Source organism: Schistocerca nitens, chromosome 5, assembly GCF_023898315.1.
Source record: "Schistocerca nitens isolate TAMUIC-IGC-003100 chromosome 5, iqSchNite1.1, whole genome shotgun sequence".
In the NCBI taxonomy this organism is placed as follows: Eukaryota; Metazoa; Arthropoda; class Insecta; order Orthoptera; family Acrididae; genus Schistocerca; species Schistocerca nitens.
Genome location: NC_064618.1, coordinates 781,774,479 through 781,786,601, shown reverse-complemented (window position 1 = coordinate 781,786,601; position 12,123 = coordinate 781,774,479). Strand labels below are relative to the sequence as shown.

General features: G+C 37.3%; 1 protein-coding gene across 1 annotated transcript in view; it reads left to right on the top strand.

The window, feature by feature from the left end:
• Window positions 1–11,401, top strand: part of LOC126259648 (ribosomal protein S6 kinase delta-1) — a 207,463-nt gene extending 196,062 nt beyond the window's left edge. Inside the window, exon 14 of the mRNA XM_049956580.1 lies at window positions 7,085–11,401. Within this exon, the coding sequence (XP_049812537.1) occupies window positions 7,085–7,204 (120 nt within the window). The 3' untranslated portion in view covers window positions 7,205–11,401. The remainder of the gene's footprint in view (window positions 1–7,084) is intronic.
• The last annotated feature ends 722 nt before the right edge of the window (window positions 11,402–12,123 follow it).

Genomic DNA, 12,123 nt, shown 5'->3' with positions numbered 1-12,123 from the left:
ATTGTTCTGAGTCCCACGAGGCGTAATTCATCAGACTTCGACAAGGTGTAATATTTCTAATTTACTTAAAACAAATTTTTTCCAAGTCCATAAGAGAAAAATTTATGGGAGTCACGAAAGTCAAGAATCATTCTAAGTGAGCACGGCTGAGAAATTTCTCTGAACCCCCAGTCGCGATTTCCAATTGTCCTACAGTGACGCTTATTAGTTAGCCTCAAAGCTCCACCCTTCTCTTCTCTGACTGTGCTGGCACAAGCACAGTGCAGGTCTCTGATTCGGCACCCTCTAAGTGGTGCACATTGGGTTCCACTAATGCCCATGGTATTTGATTTCAATTTAATTCCTACTAACAAAATTTCAAGGCCATTTCAAGTTCACGAAAATTTCACCAGTGGACAGATTTCAGAAACCATACAAGATTTTCATTGAAAATTTTCCTGATCTCGCTTCATTCTTGAGATACTGGTAACCTGGAAAAGTTACAATAAAGTGCTACCTCACAACAGACCATTGGTTTTCATCATCATCATCATCATCTTCATTATCATTTAAGACTGATTATGCCTTTCAGCGTTCAGTCTGGAGCATAGCCCCCCTTATAAAATTCCTCCATGATCCCCTATTCAGTGCTAACATTGGTGCCTCTTCTGATGTTAAACCTATTACTTCAAAATCATTCTTAACCGAATCCAGGTACCTTCTCCTTGGTCTGCCCCGACTCCTCCTACTGTCTACTGCTGAACCCACGAGTCTCTTGGGTAACCTTGCTTCTCCCTTGCGTGTAACATGACCCCACCATCTAAGCCTGTTCGCCCTGACTGCTACATCTATAGAGTTCATCCCAGTTTTTCTTTGATTTCCTCATTGTGGACACCCTCCTGCCATTGTTCCCATCTACTAGTACATGCAATCATCCTAGCTACTTTCATATCCGTAACCTCAACCTTGCTGATAAGGTAACCTGAGTCCAGGTTAACTTAAACCTTTGGTTTTTTGAAAAAAAAAATGTTCCTTACAAACAATGCATATTTTTTCATATAGAATATGAATATGAAATAAAAATAGGCGTCACTATTTGCAAGAATGAACGAACTTGACCATGGTTTGATCTTGAAAACAGGGTTCAAGGTCATTTCGAGCTAACCATTTCATGACCCCCTTCAAAGCTTACTAGAGACTTTTTTCCAGAATTATGCCACTCCAGAGATATCAGCCAGTATAGATTAAAGTGGGACACCCAGTATATTGAAGCAACATGCTGAACATCTGCATGGCTCCACATATATAAAAGAAATTAAATGGCATATGACACTGCAACACAGACATTTATGTGCATCAAACGGCTTGTTTAATCAAACCTCTGTCACTAGATGTTCTTTTCTGATGTGCAATAATTTTCATGGCTTAAGTGACGACAGCAACAGTAGCTGTTACTTTATGCATTATTACTAGGGATGAAACTTTTATTAAGAAAACAAAAAATTATGAATCTCATTGTTTTCCAGTCTATATAAAAAAGCAAAATAAAGATGCTAAATCTGTCAAGAAGGTTAGGAGAGTATTTACATTAGAGAAAGCAGATAAGCAGTTGTTAGCCTCCCACCTAGGTAATGAGAGGACATCATTTAGCTCCAATATTATGTATGTAGTGGGATTATGGGCAAAGTTTAAATTGGTTGTAAATTGTGCTCTGGAGATATACGTGTCAAGTAAGTGGATTAAGGGTGGAAAGGCCTTCCGTAGTTTAGTAATAAAGATCGGAAAATGCTAAGGAAACAGACTGTTGCTCTCTCGATTCAAAAAGGATGTGCAAATGTTCAAATTAGTAGAAAGTCATGCATCTGTAAGATGATCACTGCACGGAAGCATACAACTTCCAGTGTCATGCCTTAGTGAGATGTCTTGCTGAGAACTGAGAAAATTCTGGTCATATATAAAAATCACGAAGTAGTTTTAAGGCTTCTATCCATTCACTCGTTGACCAGCAATAGCTGAAGTTCTAATTTCACATTTAATGAAACATTCACACGGCGAAACATACAACCATACCATCATTTGACTGTTGTACAGACTCCTGCATGGAGAACATAGAAATGCAGGCATCAGTGGCATAGAGAAGCAGCAGCAAGAGTTGAAACAAAGCTCCAAGCAACTAGAAAAAAACGTAGGTGGCTACTGTACATAAGAAGGGTAAAAGAACAGACCTGCTTAATTGCAGATCAGTATCCTTAACATTGATTTGCTACAGAATTCTTGAACACATTCTGAGAGCGAATATAATAAATTTCCTTCAGAAGCCCGTCCTTCAGAAGCCCGTCCTTCAGAAGCCCATCCACCAATCAGCATGGATTTAGAATGCATCGCTTGTGTGAAACTCAGGTTGTCCTATTCTCACTTCATGTCATACAAAACCTTGGATGGAGGGCAACAGACAGATCCCATGTTCATAGATTTCTGGAAAGCATTTGACTAAATGCCCCACTGCAGACTGTTGATGAAGGTCTGAATACAAGGATTATGTTCCCGGATGTCAAGTGGTAATAGAACCCAGCACATAGTCCTTGACGGCAAGTGCTCATCAGAGACAAGTATATCAGTAGGAGTGCCCTAGAGAAGTGTGATACGGCCACTCTTATTCTCTATATACATAAGTGAGTTGTCTGAGAGGGTGGGAAGCAATTTAGGGCTGTTTGCTGATAATGTTGTAGTGTATGGGAAGGTGTCATCGTTGAGTGACTGTAGAGTATGTAAGATCACTTAGACAGGATTTCTAGTTGGTGTGATGAATGATAGCTTGCTCTAAATGTAGTAAAGTGTAAGTTAATGCAGATTAGCAGCAAAAACAATCCTGTAATATTCAGATACAACATTAGTAAGATCCTGCTTGACACAGTCACATCAATTACATACCTAGGCATAATGTTGCAAAGTGATATGAAATGGAATGAGCATGTCAGATTGGTAGTATGAAGGAAAATACTTTACTTCATTTTATTGGGAGAATTTTGTGGAAGTGTAGCTTATCCATAAAGAAGACAGTGTATAGAACGCTAGTGTAACCCATTTTTGAGTACTGTTAAAGTGTTTGGGACCCCCACCAGATTGGATTAAAGGAAGACTTGTAAGCAGTTCAGAGGCACGTTGCTAAATTTGTTACTTGTAGCATCAAAGCGCAGTATTACCGAGATGCTTCATGAAATCAGATAGGAATCCCTAGAGGGAAGCCGATTCTCATTCTGTGAGCACTGTTGCAGCAATTTTGAGGACCAACACTTGAGGCCAGCTGCAGAACTATTGTATTGTCACCAATGTACATTTTGCATAAAGACTACGAAGATAAGACATGAGAAATTGGGACATGTATGGAGGCTTTTAGATTATCACTTTATCATCAGTCTATTTGCAAGTGGAACAGGAAAGGAAATGACCAATAGTGGTATTTAGTACCCTCCAGCATGATGCACCATATGGTGAATTGTGGAGTATGCATATAGATGCAGGTATTGAAATACATTTTCAAAATTATTTTCTGGTAATTACAGAAAGAAAATATTAAGCAGTCTATCACTTATCCTCCTAATACCGATCTCTCTCTCTCTCTCTCTCTCTCTCTCTCTCTCTCTCTCTCTCTCTCTCTCTCTGCCCCCCCCCCCCACCACCTTCCTCCCACTAAAAAAATGACACTTGTTTTAATATTTTATTGTCTCAAGTACATCATGAGATGACATGTCCCTCATGAACCATGGACCTTGCTGTCGGTGGGGAGACTTGCATGCCTCAGTGATACAGATAGCCTTACCGTAGGTGCAACCACAACAGAGGGGTATCTGTTGAGAGACCAGACAAATGTGTGGTTCCTGAAGAGGGGCAGCAACCTTTTCAGTAATTGCAGGGGCAACAGTCTGGGTGATGGACTGATCTGGCCTTGTAACACTAACCAAAACGACCTTGCTGTACTGGTACTGCGAACAGCTGAAAGCAAGGGGAAACAACAGCTGTAATTTTTCCAAAGGGCATGCAGCTTTACTGTATGGTAAAATGACGATGGCGTCTTCTTGGGTAAAATATTCCGGAGGTAAAATAGTACCCCAATTGGATCTCCAGGCTGGGACTACTCAGGAGGATGTCATTATCAAGAGAAAGAAAACTGGTGTTCTACGGATCGGAGCGTGGGATGTCAGATCCCTTAATTGGGCATGTAGGTTAGAAAATTTAAAAAGGGAAATAGATAGGTTAAAGTTAGATATAGTGGGAATTAGCGAAGTTTGGTGGCAGGAGGAACAAGACTTCCGGTCAGGTGAATACAGGGTCATAAATACAAAATCAAATAGGGGTAATGCAGGAGTAGGTCTAATAATGAATAAAAAAACAGGAGTGCGAGTAAGCTACTACAAACAGCATAGTGAACGCATTATTGTGGCCAAGATAGGCACGAAGCCCACTTCTACCACAGTAGTACAAGTTTATATACCAACTAGCTCCACAGATGATGAAGAGATTGATGAAATGTATGACGAGATAAAAGAAATTATTCAGATTGTGAAGGAGATGAAAATTTAATAGTCATGGGTGACTGGAATTCGATAGTAGGAAAAGGAAGAGAAGGAAATGTAGTTGGTGAATACAGAGCATAACTTAATCATAGCTAACATTTGGTTCAAGAATCATGAAAGAAGGTTGTATATGTGGAAGAGGCCTGGAGATACTGAAAGGTTTCAGATAGATTATATAATGGTAAGACAGAGATTTAGGAACCAGGTTTTAAATTGAAAGCCATTTCCAGGGGCATGTGTGGGCTCTGACCACAATCTATTGGTTATGAACTGTAGGTTAAAACTGAAGAAACTGCAAAAAGTTGGGAATTTGAGAAGATTGGACCTGGGAAAACTGACAGAACCAGAGGTTGTACAGAGTTTCAGGGGGAGCATTAGGGAACTGTTGACAAGAATGGGGGAAAGAAATACAGTAGAAGAAGAATGGGTAGCTTTGAGGGATGAAATTGTGAAGGCAGCAGAGGATCAGGTAGGCTAAAAGACAAGGGCTAATAGAAATCCTTGGGTAACAGAAGAGATATTGAATTTAATTGATGAAACGAGAAAATACAAAAATGCAGTAAATGAAGCAGGCAAGAAGGAATACAAAAGTCTCAAAAATGAGATCAACACGAAGTGCAAAATGGCTAAGCAGGGATGGCTAGAGGACAAATGTAAGGATGTAGAGGCATATATCATAAGGGGTAAGATACATACCTTCCTACAGGAAAATTAAAGAGACCTTTGGAGAAATGAGAACCACTTGTATGAATATCAAGAGCTCAGGAGTATATAGAGGGTCTATACAAGGGCGATATACTTGAGGACAATATAATGGAAACAGAAGAGGATGTAGATGAAGATGAAATGGGAGATATGATACTGTGCAAAGAGTTTAACAGAGCACTGTAAGATCTAAGTCGAAACAAGGCCCCAGGAGTAGACAACATTCCATTAGAACTACTGACATCCTTGGGAGAGCCAGTCCTGACAAAACTCTACCATCTGGTGAGAAGATATATAAGACAGGCAAAACACCATCAGACTTCAAGAAGAATGTAGTAATTCCAATCCCAAAGAAAGCAGTTGTTGACACATATGAAAATTACCAACTGTCAGTTTAATAAGTCACGACTGCAAAATAATAACGCAAATTCTTTAAAGACGAATGGAAAAACTGGTTGAAGCCGACCTCAGGGAAGACCAATTTGGATTCCGTAGAAATACTGGAACAAATGAGACAATACTGACCCCACGACTTATCTTAGAAAATAGATTAAGGAAAGGCAAACCTATGTTTCTAGCATTTGTAGACTTAGAGAAAGCTTTTGTCAATGTTGACTGGACTATTGTCTTTCAAATTATGAAGGTGGCAGGAGTAAAATACAGGGAGCGAAAGGCTGTTTACAATTTGTACAGAAACCAGATGGCAGCTACAAGAATCGAGGGGCACGAAATGGAAGCAGTGGTTGGAAAAGGAGTGAGACAGGGTTGTAGCCTATCGCCGATGTTATTCAACCTGCATATTTAGCAAGCAGTAAAGGAAACAAAAGAAGAATTCGGAGTAGGTATTAAAATCCATGGAGAAGAAATAAAAACTTCGAGGTTTTCCAATGACATTGTAATTCTGTCAGAGACAGAAAGAACCTGGAAGAGCAGTTGAACGGAAATGACAGTGTCTTGAAAGGAGGATATAAGATGAACATCAACAAAAGCGAAACGAGGATAATGGAATGTAGTCGAATGAAACCAGGTGATGCTGAGGGAATTAGATTAGGAAGTGAGACGCTTAAAGTAGTAAGAGAGTTTTGCTATTTTGGGAGCAAAATAAATGATGTTGGTCAAAGCAGAGAGGATATAAAATGTAGACTGGCAATGGCAAGGAAAGCATTTCTGAACAAGAGAAATTTGTTAACATCGAGTATAGATGTAAGTGTCAGGACGTCTTTTCTCAAAGTATTTGTATGGAGTGTAGCCATGTATGGAAGTGAAACATGGACAATAAATAGTTTGGCAAGAAGAGAAAAGAAGCTTTCAAAATGTGGTGCTACAGAAGAATGCTGAAGATTAGATGGGTAGATCACATAACTAATGATGAGGTATTTAATAGAATTGGGGAGAAGAGAAATTTGTGGCACAACTTGACTAGAAGAAGGGATCGGTTGGTAGGACATGTTCTGAGGCATCAAGGGATCACCAATTTAGTATTTGAGAGAAGTGTGGAGGGTAAAAATCGTAGAGGGAGACCAAGAGATGAATACACTAAGCAGGTTCAGAAGGATGTAGATTGCAGTAGGTACAGGGAGATGATGAAGCTTGCACAAGATAGAGTAGCATGGAGAGCTGCATCAAACCAGTCTCTGGACTGAAGACCACATCAACAACAACAACAACAACAACAACAACAACAAGATGTCATGGTGGATACACCCAAAAGAATTATTGCTATTACATTGTTATTCCTATTTATAATGTACAATTCACTGTTTATTCACCAGCTACCTAGATAAATCTGTGTGTTTTAACACTAACTATATCTTTGTATTTTACAGCTTCTGAGGTATGATCCCGAAGAAAGACTTGGTTCTGGCATTAATGGGATTGAAAAACTGAAGTCACATCCTTTCTTCAAAGGTATAGACTGGAAAGCTATGCTAGTCAAGAGTTCATGAACTGGATATATATGCTATTTAATGTGAGCTATGTTTGTCAAGCTTTTAATTCAGACTTGTTCAGCAAGATTACACATGTTATACAGAAAAGATAATCTGTACACTTGCATAATAATGCTTTTAAAGCTGGAGAAATCAATCATAAGAGATTCTGTAAGCTTTATTGCTTATTTTGTGACTGAAAAAACAAACATTTAAAATATGTCTCCCATGATTACTGATCTGAAACGAATTGAAGGAGATAGATTGTCTCTGGCTTCATAAATTGGCTTTAAAAACATTATCTGACACACTGACTTAGATTCCTTTTCCAATGTTATTGTACAGTTATGTAAATGTATAGAATACATAATGGCCAGCCAGTAGACTAATGTCATTATGTAGACTGTGTTACCAAGGAAAGTGGTTGTCAGTGTGTTTCAAAGTCTGTGCATCAAACATCTAGGGACGATAGATTGTGTCAAGAGAAGAACTTCTGTTAGAGACAAAATGTTGACTGACAATTTCCGGCAATGTTAGATGTCCTAAAATGTTGTTCCCCATGATACAATCTATCACCTCTGATTGTTTGACGTAAATACTGTGTGTGTGTGTGTGTGTGTGTGTGTGTGTAAGAAAGGTGTACAGTTGTTGCTTTAAGTTTCAAATACTGCAGATCACTATGTATCTCATGAACTTGATTAGTAAAACATCTGTTCAAGATTCTAGTTTCTAGACAAAAGAGAAAATAACTTCCTGTTGTGTATTTATGTGTAGTTGAAAGTTATTCTGTGCGTGTCTTACTTGAAGAATATTGTGCTTGTGATGCATGCAGACAGTGGAGTTTGGTGCAGATATTGTGATGTGATTATATATGATAATATTGTGACATATATACCCAGCCCCAAAATTTTGCATAATGCTGACCATCTTTTTTTATGTCACAGTCATTGAAAGGGCACTAAACAGAATGGACTGATAAAAAAAAAGCTGACTAGATGAGAGCACAAGGAAAACAAAAATGGTGCCTCCCAGTGACACACTAGCACCTTTTAAAATTTCACTTGTGTAACGTATTATTTGTGGTACTACACTGGAATAATTTGCTGTTAGACCATAGAACAGTATGGGAAGGTGAGAGTGACATGATTTGTGACTAAACTTATACAGAATTAATTGAAATGCAATAGTCAAAGCATTATTTGGAAATTGGTTTTTGATGTATAGTGGAGTGTGCAGTTTACAGCAGACAATTACATTTTGATAGATTTAAATGCTTAATGATGAATGTAGATGTGCATAATGTGCATGCTTTATTGTATGAACGTGCACTCAGAACAGTAAGCAGTGGTTTTGAGTTTATTTGGTGTAACCCAGGTCTGGATTTTTTTGTACAATTACAGCTCGGCACAACACATACTAGTCAATAAAACTATTCTGTAAATTTAGTTTGCAGCAAATTACCCAGTGGTGCTTGAGACAGCAGAGAGCTCAGATTAACATCTCCAAAGTTTTTTATGAATACTAGTGTTTTCAGGTGACAGTCCTGGTAACTTTTTCCAAATGGTAGATATAAAACAATGATGTGCCAACAGTCGTTATTACATGGCTCTATCATGTGGCAGCCTGTTAAGAGTACACAATGTACATTGCTTTAGAAAGTCTGTACAAAAGCTAGCCTTCAGGAACAGAATGATAGAATTGTAAGCTAGTATGCTTTGCTCATTATTTTTAAAGTTGTGATGCGTGCAGTACAAAATTTGGTCACATTAATATATATGTAAATAACAGATTTGTGATCATAGTTTGAAAGTTGTCATATAGTATTATATTTGAAGATATCTGCTTGTAGATAAAACTATAATCATCTGATATCTATTGTACCTGACTCAAAATTTGTGATAGTTCCTGTATTTCGTTCTTAGTAATTACTCTTTCCTGTTCTGTCATTGTTAATGCATATTACTCATATGTTTCAAAAATATATATTTTACAATAATTGTGAATTGTGTCTTTCAGCCACAATTTGTTCAACATTCCATTACTCAGACTGAGATACATTGATATTTGTACACAACATGTTTAATACAAAACTTTGATGACTCGGCATTTTGGTAGTTTGAATGAAAGACTAGAGATATTGTCACTACTGTCCGAAAACCAGTTTTCTGTAATGTCCATGTACTAATATCTTCTTCACATATGTGTTGCTCATAAAAAAAGATACTGACATGCCACTTTCAAATCAGATTATTAATAAAATGTATGAAGAATGCTCTGTACTTCTTTTTTCCATTCTTGGAGATGATAAGAGTGTAAAATGAGAATATATATAGTTCATGTAATGAACCTGTAATTTTTATGTATGAGATTACATTGCTGTTTGTTGACTGAACAGTTTATTAGTTTGATTACTCTTCATTGTACTTCTGGGCAAACATTCATCTGTTTTGTTTCAAACTTGTTAAATAATTGTTTAGCTCTTTTATATATTGACATCAGTAGAGGAGAGACCAAATTCAGAGCTTTATCTATGAAATAAAAGAAAGTTTACTATGTGTGATATTGAATACTCAGTAATAAATAGTACTTGTGGAATTTATAAGAGTAAATAAGTAATTTCTATTTAACATTATTTAGTTGTGTAGTTGATGGTGGACAGTGTCGCAGCTTCATTTATCTCTCTTCATTTAGTTTATTGTGAACAGTATTACAGTGTGTTCTTTTTTAGCACAATGTGCGCACTTCAGTGATTCTTTATTCCATTCAAAAAGTGCTTGTAATCAATGGCCTCATGATGAAGTTATATTTAAGCTGGTTAACCCCTTAGGTGTGAATTCCCAACCACTCTTGTAGTGTGATTTTTACTGCATGTATTTGAGGGTGCTATGTACAATGCACACTACAGAGACTACATCTGCTAAACTACACAAGAAAGCATTCTGAGAAAGATAGTACAAACAGTACTATAAAAATGAAACGGACAAATTTCTTCAGTTACAAACAGTGTAGCGTGGCTTTAAAAATAACATTTCAAAGAGTGTGTGTGTGTGTGTGTGTGTGTGTGTGTGTGTGTGTGTGTGTGTGTGTGTAAGGGAGTATAAGTCGGTTTTGTGCAGGAATCGGTATTGACTGTTCTGTGCCATCTTCAGTAAAGCACAAAATAAATGCTTACAGAGGAGAAATAAATTAACTTTTTCCTAATCATGTCATCGTCTTGTTGTTACCAGTTCAAACATTACTGTGCAGGTCTCCATTCTATCCTGACTTGTACTGCAGCCTACAACCATTTAAACTTGCTTACTGTATTCAAGCTGTGTTCTTCCTCTACAACTGATACCTTAACATATCCCATCATTACCAAATTACCTATTCTTTGTTGGTTCTTGATGTCTCCTATCAAGCTGTTCCTTCATTTAGTAAAGATGCACTGGGAAGTTACTTTCTACTCACAGCTTCAGTACCTCTTCATTAGTTACACAATGTACCAATCTAATCTTTAGACTTTATCTGTAGCACCACAACTGAGAACAACTTGTATTTTCTTCTTTTCTGGGCTGTCTATCATTATTGTTTTATTTCCATATGAAGCTACACTCAAGACAAATACTTATTGTGTTCTGAAATCACTTTGACAACAGAGGAATCAAACCTGTTGCCCGTATTTTCACTTTATATCAAAAATTTGTGAAGATTATTATTAATCTAGATGTAGCTCGTGATCTTTCACCTCCCACATTAAAAAGTAAAACTTTCTTGATTGTAGCTAAGAAAATGTCATTCAACAAAAGGTTTCCCAGACATTATAATGAAAGAAATCAAAAATATATTCAGAATGTGATGACATGTACCATTTCATACACTGAATGCATAGCAGAGTAGCAGACAGCACAGCACATGCTGTCAAACATGCATGAAGGGTTAATTACAGTTAAATTGTGATTACTTAACCTTTTAATGGACTATGCAAAATTAAATGAAATTTATTATTATTTGGCTGTAGTGGTAGAATTTTTTAAAAAATGGCAGAGTTGTAAAACTAATGTATTACTGTAACTATCTGCACATTTATGAAAATAAGATTGCATAGTGTGTCTGGAATATATTTTTGTATGTGTTCCATACAAACTGAATGTTAATTTGCTGTTTGGTGCTGTAAAATGATTGATTTTGGACATGTAAATCTTTTCAAGCTAAATAAAAAACACACTGCTGGTATTAGAGACAGAAAATCATTGGACCATAGTTACTATCCTATATTTAACAGTTGTTGCTGACACTATAGATGTGGGACAACATTTACATTGAAACTTCCTGGCAGATTAAAACTGTGTGCCGGACTGAGACTCAAACTCGGGACCTTTGCCAGGAGAGCTTCTGTTAAGTTTGGAAGGTAGGAGACGAGGTACTGGCAGAAGTAAGCCTGTGAGGACGGGGTGTGAGTCGTGCTTGGGTAGCTCAGTTGGTAGAGCACTTGCCCGCGGAAGGCAAAGGTCCCAAGTTTGAGTCTCTGTCCGGCACACAGTTTTAATCTGCCAGGAAGTTTCATATCAGAGCACACTCCGCTGCAGAGTGAAAATCTCATTCTGGAAACATTTACATTTTTTCTTACGATAACACTTATGATGTCAACAGAGAAGACAATGTTTTCACTGAGATTTTTTAAATTGTGGAACACATGTAGCTAAGAAAAAAAGCTTCTATTTTAAACTGATAAAGTCACACACTAAAGAGAAACTTGTTGATTATGGCTTATAAAAATACTGAAATATTAAACTAGGTTTTTAGCACTAATCTTAAAATAAATGAAACAGTGGAAACACCGTAAATTCTACAAACTTGGTACATATAAAATATTTCGGACAGCACCCACTTATATTTAGATAATTTGTCTGTAAGCAGAGTCCAATGCACAGCAATCACAGTTGCCCTGTAAGCAG